Here is a 24,857-nt window from a genome sequence, read left to right on the forward strand (position 1 = left end):
GGTCCCTCTTGTTCAGCGGATGCTGAAAAAGAGGCTTTGGTAGTCCTGCTGGGGTTTACAGATGTGCTAGCCTCAGAAATATGTATCCTGCATCTCGAATCATATTCAGAAAATCAAAATTGATGGTAGAAAGAAAATTGAAAGGCAATCAATCACACAAGTTTGAGATACAAATATTTGTTTCCATCTTTTTCATTTTTGCCTACGTAAAGCAAGACCCAATGCCTAATTGACCCTGTCCAGTACCTTGACATTCATTCTAGAGTGGGCAGGATGGCCTCTGACTAGAAGCACCTACAATAGTCTTGCAAGTTGAAGGTATGAACGAATCACCGAGTTGAGATCCCAGATGATGTATAATTGCTCCACAACGGTGGCCTGATACTGGCAGAGTGAGGTGCGCCGTTTACATACAACAAGAGACTGTCTACTTGGTAATCGTGAATCAGAAACTAGATGGCCTTACCCGAATTTTTTATAGACTCTCGCTCATCCGCCTGCCAAGTGTGCCTTTGCCATTTGAACCGGTTGAAGGTGGACCTGTATTTGAACCGGTGTCTGAATGTTGGAGTCAATGACATGACATGTAGGGTGCTTGGGATTGCAAGAATATGGCAGGACCTTTTATCCCAGTATTAGTGCATCAGAACAATTCCAAAACATTCAGAAGGGTAGCCTTGAATTTAAGGGATCCGGTATGGAATAGGATGTTACAATGGAAACCATCGTAGCCAAAGCCTAAAGGCAGATATCTAGCGCATGGGCCATTTGGCAATGACAATGTCACGAGTTGAGGAATGATCTCAACTACAAGTCAGTCAGACGAGGGTAATGCAAGGGCTCAACTACAATGACATCGCAGTAGCAAGGAAGAAATCTGTTCGACGTCAAACAAAACATCTTTCAACTTAAGCCATGAAACCCAGGTAAGCAAATGCCAACACCATGTTGAGAAGTGTCTCCCTTTCGCCTAACGTCTCCCATCAAAACTAGGATTGTGTGATTCGAACGCATATAATGAATTGGTAGGGTATCAAAACGGAATGGCGGCCTCTAAATTACAAATGTTTGTATAGCCAAATGATCTCGATATCTGATCGCTGTGAGGGTGCATCTCGTTAATGCTTCTGATATCAGGCGGGTCGGTATGATATACTGGCGTGAGCTAGAGGAGGCCGCAGCATTGCTATGCGCCTGTCGAGACCAACAGGAGTAGCTCCTCAATTATGCCATCTCGAGCAATATCGCTGGGTGTCCTGCAACATATTCTGATGTATGTATTAGTTGTGAAGTGTCGCACGCTGGCGGTGTCTCTGCTTCGGCGTTCGTGGTCTTGGGTGATGTTGATGGCGGGTGTGGTATTTCAACCTAATGTTGCAAATAATTAGCTTCGGCTATCTCGTGGACTGCTCGTTTGGAAAGGTGTCTTTACCTCTTTCATTATGATTGGTCAATCACCTATGGTTAATCCAGTAAATGAAGCCGCCGACACCGAATATACATGTGCCAGCTGTGCATATAAGTCAGCCAAAGTTTCGTTTCAAAGTCGCCACTCCGGTACAAGTCGACTTACCTACTGCCAGTGTCTCTAGTACGGTGTGGTCGACGCTTCTTTTCATGATCTCGTGTCCAACTTCCATCATCCCCTCCTGGATAAGCCGCGTATCGAGAACAGGCATGTTGTCTAAGTAGATAAAGAGCCGCGATCCCGATGGGCCAGCGAAATAATGTATATGAAGGCAATTAATCGGAAAAGACGAAGATGCGCAAAGATCACCGGGATCAACAACATGGACGAGTCTTTCTTTTGTGGACGCCCTTGAACAAAGTTGTGGTTCTGGGTGCCCATATATCATCAAAAAATCTAGATGCCCGATCCCGTCGGTCCCGCAACTTGACCACACCGATGCGACGGGGAATGGCCAGGGTTCGTGGATTACCACCATATAATGCCAAGAGATTTGAAGCGTCCGCCTGAGTCTATATGGTCATTCCCACACACGCGGGCTTGGGAATGGGCTCATGTCATCTCATTTCGGTTTCAAAAGTGGGTGCAGCAAATGCGAGAGGATGGGTGTCATCACGGATCAAAGGAAATGGTCCCATTGTCTACGAGGTAGTTTCGGGGCTCCCCTTAAACCGGGCTGGTACCGGGCCCCGGGGGTCGCATTCTGTCAAAGAACCCCACCCCTGATCTGTCACCTGGGGGTTTGTGGGTTTTTCCAACCTTGATTTACGGATCTGCGAACTACTGCCGATGATTACTGAACATAATAAATGATTTGGTTTGATGTGCTATCATCTGCACGGTTTCGAAGTGATATACACCGTGAGCACACGTCTCTTGACTTTTTCGCCATCCCGTCGATCATCTCATGTTCCCCCTTCAAGTTTTGCCAGCAACACAGCCTCACACCATGGTCCTGCGACTTTATCGTGATGTGAAGCCTAAGTGAGTCCATTCTGGGGCGAGAACACTGTGGCCCCCACCGTTTCAGCCTCCTGAAACAAGGAGGATCTACGGAGGGTCGCATGAACCCCCTGCTCAACTGAATGCCGCGTCGGCTCATCTACCCACTCCGTTCGCCGGCCGAAATATTACATTAGACGGCGAGGGGCTCTTCACCGTCCAATGTGATGAATCCCTTTCGATCAAGTTCCTCTGTTGTTATGTTGCAGGTAAGTGGAAGCGAGGACCGCTTCAGCCGCATCAACAATTTGGGGAACATTGCGTACATAAGTAGACTCGATGGTATTTCGCGAGTCCGATTTCAACAAAAGCTTTCATCTTTTCGAATGTTGGTAGCCAAGCATCGAATCTCACTTGACAGGTGTTTCTCTCCTGATGTGACAAGCCGCGACGTCTTGGCCAAGCTTTTGGCCTCGTGTCATTCAGCGCTGCAACGTCGGCACTGCCGCGACTTGAGACGATCCCGAATTGACTACCACAGAAACCTTCGTCCACGCCTTCTTCAATGGCAATAAACTTGATTGCGAAAGGTACAGAAGTGCTAAGATGATCAATCCGGGCTCTTGATATTGTCGACCACAGGCCTCGTAATGTTCAGCACGCTTTGCATTTTTCTCCCCTTTTCTTCCTCTCTTAGAAACTGGGCCAATGATTATTAGCTCAAGGCTTGTCTTGAGAGTGGTGCAGAGGCAGAAGGGAAATATGTCATCGATTTGGTTTGGGTCCTAAGTGGAATGCCCCTATTGGGCTAAACCGTGCTCTTTCACGACCTCACCTAGCAACCATTCGCCCCCGAAAAGAACGCTTAACAAGTGTCTTATCATGGCCCTTGGTCAAGCCGTCAGCTAAGTGTAGGTCTAAGTATTGATGCCAATGCGAACGCCGCCGTTCCCACGTATCGTCGAAACCTCATTGATCTTCACTAATAGTGATGTTTCGTTAGTAAGCCACGCAAGCATCCCGGAGCCACTTTACACAGACTGAGATGGAGAATTGTTGGATATATATTGTTATGTATAGTATGATACTGTGATCTCTTTACTGGACGAAGCTCTGGTCGAAGTGCTCTTGCTGCGTGTCTCTTGCTATGTGCCATCTTACTGGGTGGGCCATAAAAGCCTTCTTAACATGTAGAGCCTGGTGAGACAGAGCATCAAGAATCATACAATACAAAATCTAACAATACCTGGTATTTCAAATTCGTCTAGATTGGATTAGTTAGAGTAATATTAAGACTTGAGATCGTACCGAAGCACTAAGAGACATCATTTCAACTTAAAAATATCGTTAAACCTCCATTTTCATGATTTAGACCTTGTTAGTTTACGTAATCACAGGGTGATTTGTTCGATCGAACCGTGGTGACGAAGGGTCAATTACTCTTATATTAATCTCTGCGTGAAGTGAAAAAGAGAGGTTCCAACCGTAGGTTAGATCGCCGGTCAAACGCTAATATAGAGACCCTCAGATAGCCCCTGCACTAGCGCTGACTCAAGGTCGAATTAGGCTTTTAATCCGACACTAACTATCTCTTTTTTATCGTTAATTTTATATAATTAAAAAGGCAATTCGACGATCTCGCGATAGTATATAATACGCTAATAAAAGTAATATTTATAATTCCTTTTCTATTTCTTTTTTAAACCCTTTTTATATAATTTATCTTTTTATATATATTATAATCGTTCCGTTATTAATAAATCGTTTTAAATTTAAATTTAAGTTTTATTTAATAAAAACGTTTATTAAATTATCTTCGCTATTAATCTAACGGATCTTAAGAATTTTATATCGCTTATACGATTATTATAAAGCTATAATATTTATTATTAACTTTTTTTTTTTAATAGTTCTTAATTTAATAAAGTATTTATATAATAAATAGGAATTTATATAAACGATTGTTAATATCGTAAGTAAAATTAATTAATTTATAATCTATTTAAACGTAATAAAGATTGCGTAAGTGAAATCGACGTCGTTAATTATTTTATAAACTTTTAAAACTAAAACGTTTCTAATTACTTTTTTATTTTTAATTAATAAATAATAAACGATATTATTATAGATTATAAGTTAATCGTTTTTTATAGCCTCGTTTACTAAAATAATAATATATCCGAATTAAAAAGTTAAATCTACGTTATTTATAAATAATCCGTCGACAAAAACGTAAAGCTTAGTAAAAGCTAAATTTAGTAAATAATAAATTAGCCCGCGATTTAAATTTATTACTTATTAACTTAGCCGTTTATTTAATATAATAACGTTTTTTTTAATTAAATCCGTAGTTTATACTACTTTTATAATATTAAATATTACTTTTAATTAATAAATATTAATAATATACGATCCTTTATTACGACCTAACACGCATTACCAAACCAAGGCCCTGCCCCACAGGACCTACGGCGGCTACTATACTATATATATAATAATAACGGCTCCCTTTAAAATAAAAAAACTATAAATGAATTATATAACTACGATCGTATAATAAAATAAAGAACGGACGCTTATAAATAAATAAAATAAGCGATTATAAAAATATAAAACGGACGATCGTTTAATAAACCGTTAAATAATAAATAAATAAAATATTATAAAAGATATATTTATAATTAAGACTTATATATAAAATAGCCTAAGCTAGGCTTAAGGATAGACTTTTATAGCTTTTTTAATAATTAATTCTTATACTAAATTTAATAATCGCTTTTAGTTATTTTTACTAAGAACCTTATTAAAAAAACTATGACTAATTACCGAAGCTTTTTTATTTAACGACTTATAAATAATAGCTTTTTTAAAGTTATTTTAATAACGACTATTATTTATAAGTATCGTAGCCCTGACTTTTGTTAACATAAACCTCATTACGACTAGCTAGCCGTAATATCCTTTTACTTATTTTACTTAATATCTTTTTTATTAATTACGTAATATAAAGTTAATAAGGGTAATCTTTTCTCTTTACCTTTTTTAATAAAAAATAATAATATCGCCCTTAATTATAAAGATCTTATTATTAAATGTTAATAAGTAGTTAATAATAAAAATCTTTTTTAGTTTAATATTACGACCTAACACGCATTGCTAGACTAGGGCCCTGCTTTATAGGACCTACGGCGGCTATTATATTATATATATAATAATAACGGCTCCCCTTAAGACGAAAGAACTATAAATAAATTATATAATTACGATTATATAATAAAATAAAGAACGGACGTTTATAAATAAATAAAATAAGCGATTATAAAAATATAAGACGGACGACCGTTTAATAAACTATTAAATAATAAATAAATAAAATATTATAAAAAATATATTTACGATTAAGATTTATATATAGGATAGCCCGAGCTGGGCTTAAGGATAGACTTTTATAACTTTTTTAATAATTAATTTTTATATTAAATTTAATAATCGTTTTTAACTATCTTTATTAAAAACTTTATTAATAAGATTATAATTAATTATTAAAGCTTTTTTATTTAACGATTTATAAATAATAGCTTTTTTAAAATTATTTTAATAACAATTATTATTTATAAATATTATAGCCTCGACTTTTATTAATATAAACCTTATTACGACTAATTAACCATAATATTTTAATTACTTTTATTTAATAAATCGATTTTATAAAAACTTATTAAATAATATAAACGATATTTATTAAATCTTTTTTTAATAAAAATAAAAAGCCTTAGGTTTTAAATATCGAGCTAGCCTAAGCCGAAAAAAACGTAAAAATATTTAATATTAAATATAATTTTAATAAGGACGCGGTTTTTAATAAGATAATATATATTAAAATACGCTACGTCGTTAATTAAAATATTTAATATAATAAAAAATTAATAGACTTTTTTAATATTATTATTATTTAATTAACGAAAACTTAAGCTAAAAACGATTATAATATCGTTTATATATAAAAACTATTTAATACTATGTTTAAAAGATTTAATATTTAATATAAAAAGATTTTAAAACTTATTAAATAAATAAATACGTTTTAAAACGCCGTTAATATTATTATTATTTTTTTTATTAAAGGATAATAAAAGTTTAAATTTAATATATTTATTATTTTTAACGACACTTTTAGAATTTTAAAAAGATTTTTAATTTAAATTAAAAACTTTTAAAACTTTTATTAAAAAGATTTTAATAACAAAATTAAAAAAGTTATATATACTATTAACTTTTTTAAAAAACGAGTTTTTAAATAGTTTGAACTTTTTTAAAAAGAATATTTTAAAAAAGAAATTTTTAATAAATATTTTATTAAAATATAAGATATTTATTATAATTTTAAAAGATTTAAAAAAGCTTTTAAATCGTTTTTTTAAAATTTAAATAAAAAACGATAAGCCGAACGTAATATATTATAATTCCGATAGATTAAATTAATAAAAAACTATTTAATTAAGTTTAGACAACTTAGCATTTAATTTAATTTTATTAATAATATTAAGGTTTTTATATTTTATTAAAAACTAAAAAACGAAGTTAAGAACGAAATTATTAAACTTAATAAGTTAAAAAATTTCTTTTAATATATTAAACTCGTAATTAAAATCGATAATCGCTTTTATAAAAAAAAAAAAAGAAAAAAAAAACGACGATAAAAACTTAATTTAAGACATAAATATTAATAATAACCTTAATATAATTTTAATTAAAAAAACCGTTATAACGAGAATAATAATTTTTAATAAACTATTACTTACGGATAATATAACGGATTTATAAACTTTAATATAATAAAGCAAAACTAATCCTATTAAAAAAAAATTTAAATATTATAATTACGATAAGTTAAAATATATAACTAAAGATTATAAATAATTTAAACAAATTTAATAACGACCTATTCTTAAGAAATAAATTAATATTATTTTTAAAAAAGTATTTTATAAATCGCTTTTATAAACCGTATATTACGACGATAACTACTTTATTTACCGAAATAATAAAAAATAATTAAAATAGTATTTTAAAAAACCTTTTAATAAAACCCTTATTATAACAAATAAATAAAAAATAGTTTAATATTTTAAAACTATCGAAAACTATAATAAAGAATATATTTAAATATTATTAATAGTATATAAAATAATTAAAATATAACCTATTAGCTTTCTTAAGCGAACGTAAACCCTTACGATAATAAAAAGTAAATTAAAAAAAAAATAATAATTAAAACTAAAGACGACTTATTATAATTAAAAGATAAGATCTTAGCTTACGAAATACGGATTTTAAATAAATTTATTTATATAATACGATAAATATTTAATAAGATAATTTAATATTATAAATATCGCTTTTTAATAATAAAAAATTATAATAAAAACTATATCTATATCTTAATTAATTATTATAAAACTAACCGATTATTAAAGAAAAAGCGATTAAATATAAAAGTAATACTCGCCCTATTTTAATAATAACTTTAAAAACGACTAAAGGTTAAAACGAAAAAAAGCTTTTTTAATTAAAATACGAAATCGATAAAGAAATAGATATTATATATTTAATTTACGGATTTTAAACGTTAAAAGAATATTATTAATAACGTATTAAAGAACTAAGCGAAGCTTATTATATAGTAAACGTTTATATTCCCCGATATTTGATTATAAAGATAGTTTTTATTATTTTAAAATAATAAATATATAAATAATTTAAAATAATAATAAAAGACGATATATTTTATTTAAAATAAAACTTCTTTACGTTTAAAAAAAGTATTAAACTAAACGATTTAAATAAAAGAATTATTAACGATATATTTATAGAATTTAATATTAAAAAACTAAATTACGACCCTTTCTTAAATAATATTAATATATTAAATTACAAATAGCTAATAAGTTAATAATTGCTTTATAATTTAAATAAACCTCATAATATCGTTTAATAACGTATTTAATTAAAAATCGATTATAAAATATTACTTAATATTAACGATTTTATTATTAAAAAGAAAGCCGATTTAAATAAATAATTAAAATAATAAGAATTTATAAGCTTTTAAAGAGAACTAAATTAGTTTATTAAAGACTTAAAAGACTATTTATATAACCGATATATTTTAAATATATAATTTAATATTAAAATATTTAAAAATTATAAATTGTTTTTTAAAGGGAGAGAACTTATTAATAAAAAAATAAACGATATTTATAATATTATTAATATATTATATTTACTTATTAAAAAATAAAAGCGTCCCGATTTAATAACTAATTACAAATAGTTTATAAAAAAAGGATAAATATTAACTTTTAAAATATTAAAAAACTAAATATACTAATCGTAAAAAAATAATAAAAAGTAATTAAAATGAATAAGTTTTTATATTTTATAATTGTTAGTTTACGTAATCACAGGGTGATTTGTTCGATCGAACCGTGGTGACGAAGGGTTAATTACTCTTATATTGATCTCTACGTAAAGTGGAAAAGAGAGGTTCCAACCGTTAGTTAGATCGCCGGTCAAACGTTAATATAGAGACCCTTAGATGGCCCCTGCGCTGGCGTTAACTTAAGGTCGAATTAAGCTTCTAATCTAATACTAACTATTTCTCTTTTATCGTTAATCTTATATAATCAAAAAGGTAATTCGACGATCTTATAATAACGTATAATACGCCGATAAAAGCAATATTTATAGTTCTTTTTCCGCTTCTTTTTTAAACCTTTTCTGTATAACTTATCTTTTTATACGTATTATAGTTGTTTTATTGTTAATAAATCGTTCTAGACTTAGGTTTAGGTTCTATTTAGTAAAAACGTTTATTAAATTATTTTCGCTGTTAATTTAACGGATTTTAAGAATCTTATGTCGTTCGTACGATTGCCGTAAAGCTATGATATTTATTATTAGCCTCTTTTTTTTAATAATGCTTAACTTAATAAGGCACTCGTATAGTAAATAAGAATTTGTATAAACGATTGTTAGTATTGTAAATAAAGTTAATTAATTTGTAATCCGTTTAAATATAATAAAGATTGTATAAGCGAAGTCGACGCCGTTAACTATCTTATAGACCTCTAAGGCTAGAACGCTTTTAGTTACTCTTTTATTTTTAATTAATAAATAATAAACGATATTACCGTATATCGTGAATTCGTCGTCTTTTATAACCTTGTTTATTAAAATAATAATATATCCGAGTTAAGAGGTTAAATTTATGTTATTTATGAACGATCCGTCGATAAAGACGTAAAGCTTAGTAGAGGCTAGATCTAACGGATAATAGGTTAGCCCGCGATCTAGGTTTACTATTTGTTAGCTTAGCTGTTTATTTAGCGCGGTAACGTCTTTTTTAGTTAAATCCGTAGTTTACGCTATTTTTACGGTATTGAACGTTGCTTTTAGTTAATAAATATTAATAATATATAATCCTTTTATTTATTTTACCCGATATCTTTTTTACTAGTTACGTAATATAAAACTAACAAAGGTAATTTTCTCTTTTTACCTTTTTTAATAAAAAACGATAATATCGCTTTTAATTATGAGGATCCCGTTGTTAAATATTAATAAATAATTAACAATAAAGATCTTTTTTAGTTTAGTAGTAAATCCGGCCTTTTTAAATTTTTTATCTTTTTTCTATATGAATTTGATGTTAAATACGCTTAGCATATCGTCGGTTTATATATTAACGATCCTATAGGGTCTCTTTAAGTAATTAAAAATTAATAGGTATAAATCGTAAGTTAACGTAATTATACCTAGCTATTTAATATAGAAATCGTAATAGGTTACCTACTAATAAGTTCCCGATTTTACTAGCTTATATAGTGGTTTAAGCACTTCGATAATCGTGCCCTCTAGATATTTATTAGTTATTTTTTTTAAAAAATAAGTAAGGATCTTCCGTATTAAACTAATAGCGAATTATGTATACGCTTACATAATATCTTTATTTTATACGTAATATCCGTTTTTAATAAAGGAAAGGATTAAAGCTAGTATTAATCGTTAGCTATTCTTTTAAACCGTCGGCGATTATGTAAATAATTTTACCTTCTTAACGTCGCTATATCCTTAGATTATGTAACGAGATTTTTTATATAGTGCGTTAATTCCTTTACTTTTAATTTTTTGAATTATACGTAATTTAAAAATCCGTAGATTAACGTACTTATTTAAATCGTATAAAATAAAGCGATATACGCCTCGATTTCGTAGGGTTTCTATTTTGACGATATTTAAAACCTCGTAGGGCTTACCCTTTATAGTAATAATCCTTTTTTTTCGTAATTTAAAAGCTAATTCGAAATCTATTTTTTTTTTAACTAAATAAAAAATATCGGTATAATTGTTAATTAATCTGTTATAGTTAAAAAGCTATGGAATTAAGTTTTTCCGAGGCCGACCTCGCCGCCGTCGCGGCGGATCTAGTAGTTAATTATCCGATTTATTAGTTACGACGATCTTATTAAAAACGATCTTTAATTAATCGATTTAATCTTTGCCCTTTTAAATAAGAGGTAATTATTCGACCTTCCTTAGCTCTTTTTTTTTTTCCCTATGGATTATCTTTTTACTTACTTAGTTATACGGTCAGATCGCTATTATTATGACCTTAAGTAGTTAATCTTGATCTTTTACGATTATATAAAAGCGCTTATTAATAGAGATTAGTTTATATAGTCCGGTCTATTTATTTGCGGTATCTTTTTAGACTTATATATTTAAGTTTAATAAGATATTAAAATTCTGCGATATATCGGGCCTATTATGTATTATTAAGGCTTTACTAACCTGCTTTTTTGCCCTTAGATCCCATAGAGTTTGTATTATTTTCTTAATTGCTTACGTTTTTTAAATAATATTGGGCGATAGCGGCGACGAAATAGTGGTTTTAAGGTATAATCCGAACATTAAAAGCGTTAAAATTAGACCTTATGGTCCGGTAATATCGTTATAATACTTTAGCACTGCTTATAAATAGTCGTCGTTTATAAGATCCGGGCTTTTATTTTTAATAATTTTAAACGCTCTTTTTAATTATTAATAAGCTCGTTCGATCTTATCGATATTATAATAGGCCTTAATTAATACTATTTTTAATTCGATCCTATACGATTTAACGTTCTTTTTAAATTCGGTAGATTTAAAACTAGTTCCGGTATTAGTTTATATATCGTTAAGTAGGCCTTAATACGTATTAATCTATTGCGCTTTTAGCGCTACCTAAACCGTTTTTACTTAGAGATCGGTAAAAAACTACCTTACTTAAAAAGAGGTAGCTAAATCGATTATATAAAAAACTAGCCGGCTATTTAAATAAAAAACGTCTATTACTATTTCTTAATTAAAATTAAGTTTGTTATAGATTTTAAATTTAAATCGTCGTAAGCTTTATACGTTTATTTAGTATTAATAATAGAATTTAGTTAAGTATTTTATTATCGCGATCTTAACGTCGTTATTTAATTACTTAAATAAGGTATAGAGCTTTTAAATCGATAAGTAACCGAACCTTTAATAAAAACGCCGTAGTTTAGTTTTTATAAAATAATAAATTGATAAAATACCGGTCTTAAGCCTTATAAAAACGTGGCTTTATCGTTGTTTAACGGTTTTAAATGCTTTATTGTTAATAATCCTATTCATAAGGTTTTTGAACGTAATACTAAAGCGATTTATATTTATTAAGTATAAAAAAAAAAGCGTATTAATAGGTAATATATAAAAAATTATAATACCGAACTAGGTTTAGATATTAATTATTCCGATCCCGACGATTTATTCGTTTAGTCCGAACGTAATCTTAGCGATACCGGCCTTAGCGGTGTTGAGTTTGGCTAAATAGATCTTTTTTAAAGTTTAGAACTGCCCTTCTCCCTTTATTAACTATTTTAAAGTTCTTATATTTAGGATAATCCCTTAAAAAGTCTTTAATCCGTATCGATTGTTAATAAAATAAGTCTATACGATCCCTTTTATTTAATCGGTTAAATTATATAAAAAGGGTCTTAATGTTATTATTAAGCCTATCTCTTCCCTAAGATCACCTCTTTCCTCGCCTATTCGAGGTTAAAAATAAGAGGTTTTTGCCCCGGATTAGACTAGGGAGTCTCGAGGTTAGGCAATCTCTTTACTAGCAGATCGTAGCCAGCCGTGGAGGAAAGCCTACTCGTTCAGAGCTTCTACGGCTTGCTTCTTGTTAAGCGTTAAATAGCTAGTTACCGATAAGGTAAAATAAAGCTATTAGGTCTTATTTAAAACGTCTAAATCCTTATCGTTATTGATTAAATAAGTAGTTAGATCTTCCGTACTTTTAAACCTTACGATAAGGTTTATAGTTTTAAGCGATCTACCTTCGTAATTAATAAAGAACTAATTATATTTAATTAGGTTAGTTTTACTAGCGGTTCCTTTCGCCCTTTTATATCGCTTATATACTTTGGTTTTTTCCTTTTTCAAATAACTACTAAACTAATAGCCCTTTTTTTAGTATATATAGCACTTCTAAGGTCCGCGGGACCCTGCCGTAAAAGGCTTTTAAGGGCCGTCCGGAGCTATTTTTCCGTTCTAGCCTTATAATCGGGCGCCGTATTTAACTTCTTTTCCTTTGCCGTTATAAATACGATTAACCTAATATTATTAATACGGTTCTTTATTAATTAAAAACTATTACTATTTAAATATCTTAATTTCGATATTAAACCCGGTTTTAAATTAAGCGTAGAGCGCTTCGTATTTGTTAAGCTAGCTTTATAAAGTAAATTTTATTTTATTAACTCGTTAAACCGTAGTTAATAAATAATCGACCTTTCGTTCGTCGGTTCCCTTTATTAATAAGGTTTTATTAATCTTATCGATTTATAAAATAAGCTTTTTAAAAATTTTTATCCTCGGTTTACTTTTTATCTCTTTTACTACCGATCCGAACGATAAAGCTTTAAGTTCGGTAAAAAGCCTTTTTTTTTAATCGTTAATTTTAAAATAGCTTTAAAAAGCGTTAACAATCGTAATAAAATCGTTTTAATCGATTATTATACGTACGATTTAGTAATAATATTCTTTAACTTTTTTAATAAAAACGATAGTAATCGTTAAGTAATATTAATAGTTTTAGATCCTAATCTTTTCATAATTAATATAGAATATAGTTAAAGTCTTTTATAAAACTTCGTACTTTCCTTTTAAGTACTTCCTTTTTTTAAAAAAGATCTTATATAAATCCGTTAGTTGCCGTACGCTAGCCGCTTTTAAGTTTAGATTTTTATAGCTTATTTAAAAAAAGGGATTAAGGCCGCGTTAGCCGTAGTTAATTAATCTCGATTTAACGCTTATATTTAATTAAATAAGGCTAAGTAGCCTCGTTCTTGCCGACGATCCGCTAGCTATAATAGAAGTTTATAAAAATAATAATAACCTTACTTTTAATAATATCCCTTTAATTAACGTAGATCTTAAAGCCGAAATAGCTCCGTTTATAATTTTAAATAAGAATTCGAGCTTTTTAATCCGCTAAATAAACTATTTAAATCGATTAACTACCCAGTTAACTTACGCTTTAAACTAAATTAAGAAATTAATTACTTAAACCGTTATTATAAAAGTCTCGTAGGGCTGCCTCGCTAGCGTTTAGTTTAATAGGACCCTATTATTATAAATAAATCCGCTAAATTCCTTAATAATCCGTTTATTCGCAAATTTAAACTAATCGTTAGGCTAATAACCTAAATTATTAATAATATAATAAAATAAAGTTCGTTTAATTAAGTTCTATTTACGGTATATCTCGATTATAAATAATAGCGCCGTATTAATCTAATCGCTATTAAAATCGTTTATATTATTGTATAGCTAATTTCCTTAATACGCCTAAATATTAATAATAATCTATTAATCCGGGATAAGTACTCTTGCCTACGCCCGGCTTAACTCGCTTAAAGTCGTATTACGGCCTATATTAAAACTTAAAGCGATCGTCGTATTAGCTTTTAATACGCTAAGGTTTAACCCGCTTAGAGGTAGCAGCGGCAGCCTCCTATCGTCGCTCGACTTGTCGTTAAGGGTCAAACCGGTCCCCACGCCCTAGGTTTACTTCGTAATATTCCTTATATTTATCCTTTATTTTATAAATAGGCTTCTAACGCCGTTTCTAGCTATCGTAGGCTTTTTCTATTCGATTTAAGCGGTTTTTATTATACTTTATTAAAGTAGATTACGGTTAATCTAACGACGTTTTAAATATATACGTTTTTCTTTAAATAGATACTTAAGAGGCGTATATATTTATTAAGCGAATTATTACTATTTAGTAATTTATTTCCCTTTAGTAAATATAAAAAAACCGTTTTAAATCCGTTCTTAGTCTTCTTTTTTTTAAGATTACCTTAGCCTTAGCCTTTTCTTTTAACGCCCGTTACTAAATTATAAAAATATTTATTATTTTTGTATAGTAAGTGCTCGTAATAGGCCGGTTAAGTTTAGAAATCTCGTAATAGCCTCGTTTTTACTTATAAATCGTTATTAAAATAATATTCTATTCGTTTATTTAAAAAGGTAATAAAAAAGCTAAAAAAAGGTTAAATTAAATAAAATCTTATGAGGTTTATTTTATATCTTTAATTTCTTTTTTAATCGAATTATCGTTTAATAAAGGCTCGTTTTTCGCTCTTACGAAATTAAATAAATTATATAGTTTATTATTTACGTTTTTATTTCGCGTTCGTACTTCGTAAGTTGTAAAATAAATATAAATATTATATAATCCGATCGCGGTTAATATAAATATAAAATAAATAAATTCGCGTATTTATTACGAAAAATAAATAAAAAAAAAGGGTAAAAAAAAGGGTTTTTTAAAATTAAAAAAAGTATAAAAAAAAAAGATTTTTTTAACGGTCGGCGGTTAACTTAAGCGGTTCTGTCGATAGACCGTTTAAAAGCGTTATTAACGTAATAAACGCCTCCTTTTTAATAAAAGTCTAGAAAATTAGAAATCTTTTATTCCGTACGGCGTTAAAAAGTCGTTTCTTTTAGTTTTTATAAAAAGTTAAGATAATACGATTCTTTTATCCTATGCGGTATTAAAGGGTCGCCTTTTCTATTTTATAATAGCCTTATTAATCTATAATAGTAGTTAAATTATTAATTAGTATTAGTTTACGTAATCATAGGGTGATTTGTTTAATCGAACCGTGGTGACGAAAAGTTAATTACTTTTGTATTGATCTCTGCGTGAAGTGGAAAAAAGAGGTTTTAACCGTTAGTTAGATCGCCGGTTAAACGCTGATATAGAGACCCTCAGATGGCCCCTGCGCTGGCGCTGACTCGAGGTCGAATTGGGCTTCCAATCCGACAATAATACTCCTTAATAAAAAATATTTACGATTTAAATTTTAAATAAACGGATATAATATAAACATTATTATCGATAACGGCGCTTAAAGAATTTTTATTTTATTAAAAACGGTAAATAAATATAAACTATTATAGGTATAGAAAACGAACTTATATACTTTATAAACGATAGAAAGAAAATAAATTAATTGTAATAATAAATATATTAATTAAGAGATTATATACTTTATAATATATATTAATAATTAATTAAAATAATTAAAATACGATATTATAAAGATTAGAGATATCGATGTTATTTTAAGAATTTTATAATTATAAAAGTATAATCTATAAATAAATTAAAAAACCGACTAACTTTATTAAATAAATTTAATTATTAAACGATTTAAAAAAAAAAAGTTTAAATAAGTCTTACGTAATACTTAATAAATAAAAATAAATTAAATATATCGCTTTTATTAAAATAATAAAACTTATTAAGATATTTATATTTAATACGGACGATTAAAGATCGGACTTATTTTAAATTATACTTAAGGAATACCGGATTTATATAAAATTATTTATTTTAAAAAAAGAAATAAGATTATTAAAATATAATAGTTAAAATATAAAAATCAAATTAAAAAAAAGAATATAATTTAAGTTTTATTTATTATACTTTATAAATTAATTTAAATATAATAAACTTAATAAATATATCGACGATAGACTTAAAAAAGGTTATATTAAACTATTATTTTTTTAATAAAAATACTAATCTTTTTTATATTTAAAAAAGTAAAAAAAAGCTTAGACTTATAATTAATTATAAAAGATTTAACGAAATTATTAAGAAAAATTATTATTTATTACCTTTTATTATAAAATTTAGGGAAATATTATACGAAGTTTAATAATTTATTATAATAAATTTTAAAAAAGTATTTAATTAAATTAAAATTAAAAAAAAAACGAATAGAAAACGGTATTCTAAACTTATAAAGGACTTTATAAATACTTAGTTATACTTTTTAAACTTATTAACATACTTATTATATTTTAAATAATAATTAATTACGTATTTAAAAAGTATATCGATATTTTTATAATCGTTTATTTTAATAATATCCTTATTTTTTTTTTAATTTCGAGACTTATAAAAAATACGTCTATATAATATTTTAAAAACTTTAAAATATAAAACTCTTTATTAAGCTTAATAAATACGAATTTTATATATAAAAAATAGATTTTTTTAATTATACGATTATATTAAAATAAATTTATATATAGGTATTTAAAATAAAAGTAATTAAGGATTAGTTTATATTTATTAATATTAAAAACGTATAATTATTTTTAAGATTTATTAACTTTTATTAACGATTTTTTAAAAATTACGTTAATATTATTAGACTTTTTAATAACTTAATAAAAAAAGATATAATTTTTATTTAAAATAAAAAATATAAAAAAGCTTTTAATAAAGTTAAGGATTTAGTTATTTTAAAATTAATAATTATAATCCCGGACTTAAAAAAACTATTTAAAATCGAGACCGACGTTTTAAATTTCGTTATAAAAGCTATTTTAAAATAATAAAATTAATAAAAAATATTCTATTTTTACGTATTTTATTTTAAAATATTTTATAAAATAAAATTAAATTAGTAAATTTATGATAAAAAATTAATAATTATAATCGAAGTTTTTAAAAAATAAAAACTATAGTTCTTAAGTATTAAATACGAAGTTATTATTTATATAAATTATAAGAACTTTACGAATTTTATAATAAATAAAAATCTAAATAAACGATAAATTAAATAAAGTAAATTCTTATTTAAATTTAATTTTTAAATTATTTATTAAAAAGGTTTAAAAAATAATAAAATAAACGCTTTTAATAAACGATTTAATTATAAAGTTACGGTCTTTAAAGAAATATAAGTAATTTTTAAATACGACGATAATAGTAATTTTATATTTATTATAAAACTCTTTATAATAGCTAAAAAAGTTAATATTAGCCTATTTAAAAAAATAACTCCTAAACTTATTATAAAAGTTTATAATACTCGAGTATACAGTTATTAAAATATTATAAAAATATAGAAACGGATTTATTAATATTATAATAAAACCGCTATAAAAATAAAAATCGTTAAGGCTATTAAAGATTACGATATTTATAAAAAAAATAAAAATAGCTTTTATAAGCTTTATAGAGAATTATAATTATTATTAATGCTTTTAAAAGTATAGTATTTAATCTCTTAGGATTTTATTATTAAATTATTAAAGTCTAAAAAACTATTAACGAATATATAGTACGATAGTATTTTAGTTATCGTCAACCGACTTATTAAATTTACTTATTTTATACTATATAAAGAAGTAAATAATATTAAGGAACTAATATATACTTTTCTTAAGATAATTATTATTAATTATAGTTTATTTAAGGAAATAGTTTTTAATAAAAATAAGTTATTTACCGTTAAGTTTTAAAGATTTTTAATTTCGTAGTTTAGTATAAATTATAAATTATTAACCTTTTTTTATTTATAAACCGATAGATAAACGGAAAAAATTAATTAGATTTTTAAAATATATTTCCGTTATTATATAAATTATAATTAAGATAATTAAATAGTATTATTATTAATAGCTTAGTTTATATATAATAGCGTAGTTAACGAAAATATAAAAGAATCCCTTTTTTATTTTAATTACGGATTTTAATTAACTATATATAGAGAAGTATATAAAGGACTATATTACGATTTAATACGTATTACTAAACCAAGGCCCTACCCTACAGGACCTACAGCGGCTATTACATTATATATATAATAATAACAGCTCCTTTCGGGACAAAAAAACTATAAATAAATTATATAATTATAATTATATAATAAAATAAAAAAAGGACGTTTATAAATAAATAAGACGAGCGATTATAAAAATATAAAACGGACGACTATTTAATAAACCGTTAAATAATAAATAAATAAAATATTATAAAAAATATATTTATAATTAAGATTTATATATAGGATAGCCCGAGCTAGGTTTAAAAATAAACTTTTATAACTTTTTTAATAATTAATTTTTATATTAGATTTAACGATTATTTTTAGTTATTTTTATTAAGAATTTATTTAATAAAATTATAATTAATTATTAAAGCTTTACCTATTTTACGATTTATAAATAATAGCTTTATTAAAACTATTTTTATAACGATTATTATTTATAAATATCATAGCCCTAACTTTTATTAATATAAATTTTATTATAATTAGTTAGCCGTATTATTTTAATTACTCCTATTTAATAAATCGATTTTATAAAAACTTATTAAATAATACGAACGATATTTATCGAATCTTTTTTTAATAAAAATAAAAAACTTTAAATTTTAAATATTGAGCTAGCTTAAGTTAAAAAAGATATAAAAATACCCGATGTTAAATATAATTTTAATAAAAATATAGTTTTTAATAAAATAATATATATTAAAATACGCCGCGTTGTTAATTAAAATATTTAATATAATAAAAAATTAACGGACCTTTTTAATATTATTATTATTTAATTAATAAAAGCTTAAGTTAAAAACGACCGTAATATTATTAAAATATAAAAAATATTTAACGTTATATTTAAAAAATTTAAAAATAAATATTAAAAAGTTTTAAATTTTACTAATTAAATAAATACGTTTTAAAATATTATTAATATCGTTATTACTCTTTTTAATAAAAGATAATAAAAATTTAAATTTAATATATTTATTATTTTTAATAAGACCTTTAGAACTTTAAAAAAATTCTTAATTTAAATTAAGAACTTTTAAAACTTTTATTAAAAAGATTTTAATAACGAAATTAAAAAAGTCGTATACGCCGTTAGCTTTTTTAAAAAACGAGCTTTTAAATAATTTAAATTTTTTTAAAAAAAGTATTTTAAAAAAGAGATTTTTAATAAATACTTTATCGAAATATAAAATATTTATTATAATTTCGATAAATTTAAAAAAGCTTTTAAATCGCTTTTTTAAAATTTAAATAAAAAATAATAAACCGAGCGCGATATATTATAACTCTAATAAATTAAATTAATAAAGGACTATTTAATTAAATTTAAATAATTTAACGTTTAATTTAATCTTATTAACGACACTAAGGTTTTTATATTTTATTAAAAATTAAAAAATAAAATTAAAAACGAAATTATTAAACTCAATAGGCTAAAAGATTTTCTTTAATATATTAAATTTATAATTAAAATTAATAATAATTTTTATAAAAAAAAAAAAAAAAAAAAAAAAAAAATAAAAAAAAAAATTAAAAAAAAAAAAAAAAAAAATAAAATTAAAAAAAAAATAAAAAAAAAAAAAAAAAAAAAAAAAAAAAGAAAAAACGATAATAAAAAACTAATTTAAAACGTAAATATTAATAATAACTTTAACGTAATTTTAACTAAAGAAACCGCTATAATAAAAATAATAATCCTTAATAAACTATTATTTATAAATAATATAACGGATTTATAAATCTTAATATAATAAATCAAGACTAATCTTATAAAAAAAAATTTAAATATTATAATTATAATAAACTAAGATATATAGTTAAGGATTATAAATAACCTAAACGAATTTAATAATAACTTATTCCTAAAAAGCAAATTAATATTACTTTTAAAAAAGTATTTTATAAATTACTTTTTTAAACTATATATTACGACGATAACTACTTTACTTATTAAAATAATAAAAAATAATTAAAATAGTATTTTAAAAAACCTTTTAATAAGACTTTTATTATAATAAATAAACAAAAAATAATTTAACGCTTTAAAACTATTAAAAATTATAATAAAAAGTATATTTAAATACTATTAATAATATATAAAGTAGTTAAAATATAATTTATTAACTTTCTTAACTAAACGTAAACCCTTACGATAATAAAAAATAAATTAAAAAAAAGGATAATAATTAAAAATAAAAACGACTTATTTTAGTTAAAAGACGAGATCTTAGCCCGTAAAATACGGATTTTAAATAAATTTATTTATATAATACAACGAATATTTAATAAAATAATTTAATATTACGAATATTATTTTTTAATAATAAAAGATTATAACGAAAATTATATCCGTATTTTAGTTAATTATTATAAAGTTAGCCGATTATTAAGAAAAAAACGACTAAACGTAAAAGCAATACTCGCTTTATTTTAATAACGATTTTAAAAACGATTAAAAGTTAAAATAAAAAAAAACCTTTTTTAATTAAAATACGAAATCGATAAAAAAATAAATATTATATATTTAATATATAAACTTTAAATATTAAAAAAACGTTATTATTAACGTATTAAAGAACTAAACGAGGCTTATTATACGGTAAACGTTTATATTCCTTAATATTTAATTATAAAAATAGTCTTTATTATTTTATTATAACGGTTATATAAATAATTTAAAATAATAACAAAAAACGATATACTTTATTTAAAATAAAATTTTTTTATATTTAAAAAGAATATTAAGCTAAATAATTTAAGCGAAGAAATTATTAATAATATATTTATAAAATTTAATACCGAGGGACTAGACTATGACCCCCTCTTAAATAATATTAATATATTAAATTATAAATAGTTAATAAGTTAATAATCGCTTTATAACTCGGATAAACGTCGCGACGTTACTTAATAACGTATTTAATTAAAAATTAATTATAAAATATTACCCAATATTAACGATTTTACTATTAAAAAGGAAGCCGATTTAAATAAGTAATTAAAATAATAAAAATTTATAAACTTCTAAAAAGAATTAGATTAGCTTATTAAAAATTTAAAACATTACCTATATAACTAATATATTTTAAATATATAATTTAATATTAAAATATTTAAAAATTATAAATTATTTCTTAAAAGGAAAGAACCTATTAATAAAAAAATAAATAATATTTATAATATTATTAACGTATTATATTTATTTATTAAAAAATAAAGGCGTCCTAATTTAATAGTTAATTACGAACGGCTTATAAAAAGAAAACGGGTATTAATTTTCAAAATATTAAAAAATTAAATATACTAATTATAAAAAAATAATAAAAAGCGGCTAAAATAAATAAGTTTTTATATTTTATAATATTCCTTAATAAAGAATATTTATAGTTTAAATTTTAAATAAACGGACATAATATAAACGTTATTATCGATAATAGCGTTTAAAAAATTTTTATTTTATTAAAAATAGTAAATAAATATAAATTATTATAAATATAAAAAACGAATTTATATACTTTACGAACGGTTAAAAAAGAATAAGTTAATTATAATAATAAATATATTAATTAAGAGACTATATACCTTACGATATATATTAATAATTAACTAAAATAATTAAAGTACGATATTATAAAGATCGGAAATACCGACGTTATCTTAAAAATCTTATAATTATAAAAGTATAATTTATAAATAAATTAAAAAACCGGCTAATTTTATTAAATAGACTTAATTATTAAATAACTTAAGGAAAAGGGTTTAAATAAGTTTTACGTAATACCTAACGAACGAAAATAAACTAAATATATCGCCTTTATTAAAATAATAGAACTTATTAAAATATTTATACTCGGTATAGACAATTAAAAATCGGACCTATTTTAAATTATATTTAAAAAGTACCGGATTTATATAAAACTATTCGTTTTAAAAAAAGAAATAGGACTATTAAAATATAATAACTAAGATATAGAAATCGAATTAAAAAAAGGAATATAATTTAAGTTTTATTTATTATATTTTATAAATTAATTTAAATGCGATAAATTTAATAAGTATATCGATAATAAACTTAAAAAAGGTTATATTAGATTATTATTTTTTTAATAAAAGTATTAATTTTTTTTATATTTAAGAAAAATAAAAAAAAGCTTAGATTTATAATCGATTATAAAAAATTTAATAAAATTATTAAAAAGAATTATTATTTATTACCTCTTATTGTAAAACTTAAGGAAATATTATATAGAGCTTAATAGTTTATTATAATAGACTTTAAAAGAGTATTTAATTAAATTAAAATTAAAAAAAAAGATAAATAAAAAATAATATTCTGAACTTATAGAGGATTTTATAAATATTTAGTTATACCTTTCGGACTTATTAATATACTTATTATATTTTAAATAATAGTTAATTATATATTTAAAAAGTATATTAATATTTTTATAATCGTTTATCTCGACGATATCCGTATCTTTTTTTTTAATTTTAAGATTTATAAAAAACACGTTTATATAATATTTTAAAAATTTTAAAACATAAAGCTTTTTATTAAGCTTAATAAATACGAATTTTATATATAAAAAATAGATTTTTTTAGCTATATAATTATATTAAAATAAATCTATATATAAGTATTTAAAATAAAAATAATTAAAAATTAGTTTATATTTATTAACGTTAAAAACGTATAATTATTTTTAAGATTTATTAATTTTTATTAACGATTCCTTAAGGACTACGCTAATATTATTAAACTTCTTAATAACTTAATAAAGAAAAATATAACTTTTATTTAAAATAAAAATTTAAAAAAGCTTTTAATAAAGTTAAAGACTTAATTATTTCGGAACTAATAATTATAATCCTAGACTTAAAGAAACTATTCAAAGTCGAGACCGATATTTTAAATTTCGTTATAAAAATTATTTTAAAATAATAAAATTAATAAAAAGTATTCTATTTTTATATATTTTATTTTAAAATATTTTATAAAATAAAACTAAATTAATAAATTTATAATAAAAAATTAATAGTTATAATCAAAGTTTTTAAAAAATAAAAATTATAGCTTTTAAATATTAAATACGAAATTATTATTTATATAAATTATAAAAACCTTATAAATTTTATAATAAATAAAAATCTAAATAAATAATAAATTAAATAGAATAAATTCTTATTTGAGTTTAATTTCTGAATTATTTATTAAAAAAGTTTAGAAAATAATAAAATAAACGCTCTTAATAAACAACCTAATTATAAAGTTACGGTTTTTAAAAAAATATAAGTAATCCTTAAATATAATAATAATAATAATTTTATATTTATTATAAAACTCTTTATAATAATTAAAAAAGTTAATATTAGCTTATTTAAAAAAATAACTTTTAAACTTATTATAAAAGTTTATAATACTTAAGTATATAATTATTAAAGTATTATAAAAATATAAAAACGAATTTATTAATATTATAATAAAACCGTTATAAAAATAAAAGTCGCTAAAGTTATTAAAAACTATAATATTTATAAAAAAAGTAAAAATAGCTTTTATAAGCTTTATAAAAAACTATAACTATTACTAATGCTTTTAGAGGTATAGTATTTAATCTCTTAGGACTTTATCATTAAATTATTAAAGTTTAAAAAGCTATTAATAAATATATAATACGATAATATTTTAATTATTATCGACCGACTTACTAAATTTACCCATTTTATATTATATAAAAAAATAAATAATATTAAGGAATTAATATATACTTTTTTTAAAATAATTATTATTAACTACGGTTTACTTAAAGAAATAATATTCGATAGAAATAAATTATTTACCGTTAAGTTTTAAAAATTTTTAATTTTATAACTCGGTATAAATTATAAATTATTGACCTTTTTTTATTTATAAACCGATAGATAAATAAAAAGGATTAATTAAATTCTTAAAATATACCTCTATTACTATATAAATTACGATTAAGATAATTAGGTAATATTATTATTAATAGCTTAGTTTATATATAATAACGTAGTTAACGAAAATATAAAAAAATCCCCCTTTTATTTTAATTACGAATTTTAATTAATTATATATAAAAAAGTACGTAAAGGATTATAAATTATAAAAGCCGTAATAAATATAAATAAATTTAAAAAAATTTAAAAAAAGCCTTTCTAAACTTTAAATTTATATAGTAGCGTATAAAAAAATACGCCAATAA

The 24,857-nt window shown here is 23.9% G+C and overlaps 3 protein-coding genes across 3 annotated transcripts; 2 read left to right on the forward strand and 1 right to left on the reverse strand.

Moving 5' to 3' along the window:
• Nucleotides 1-1,454: 1,454 nt before the first annotated feature.
• On the reverse strand, nt 1,455-1,679 carry CORC01_08470 (uncharacterized protein; the record flags this gene model as incomplete). Its single annotated transcript, XM_022620100.1, has 2 exons — nt 1,455-1,510; nt 1,574-1,679. 2 exons carry the CDS (start codon nt 1,677-1,679, stop codon nt 1,455-1,457), a joined length of 162 nt encoding a protein of 53 aa, XP_022473412.1.
• A 14,923-nt stretch (nt 1,680-16,602) lies between these two features.
• On the forward strand, nt 16,603-16,722 carry CORC01_08471 (uncharacterized protein; the record flags this gene model as incomplete). Its single annotated transcript, XM_022620101.1, has 1 exon — nt 16,603-16,722. A coding segment is annotated over one exon (120 nt), but the record flags the coding sequence as incomplete, so codon positions are not given.
• A 1,447-nt stretch (nt 16,723-18,169) lies between these two features.
• Nucleotides 18,170-18,319, forward strand: CORC01_08472 (uncharacterized protein; the record flags this gene model as incomplete). The annotated part of the gene is made up of 1 exon (XM_022620102.1): nt 18,170-18,319. A coding segment is annotated over one exon (150 nt), but the record flags the coding sequence as incomplete, so codon positions are not given.
• Between the last annotated feature and the right edge of the window lie 6,538 nt (nt 18,320-24,857).

Source organism: Colletotrichum orchidophilum (genome assembly GCF_001831195.1).
Source record: "Colletotrichum orchidophilum strain IMI 309357 chromosome Unknown Scaffold_72.1, whole genome shotgun sequence".
Lineage (NCBI taxonomy): Eukaryota > Fungi > Ascomycota > Sordariomycetes > Glomerellales > Glomerellaceae > Colletotrichum > Colletotrichum orchidophilum.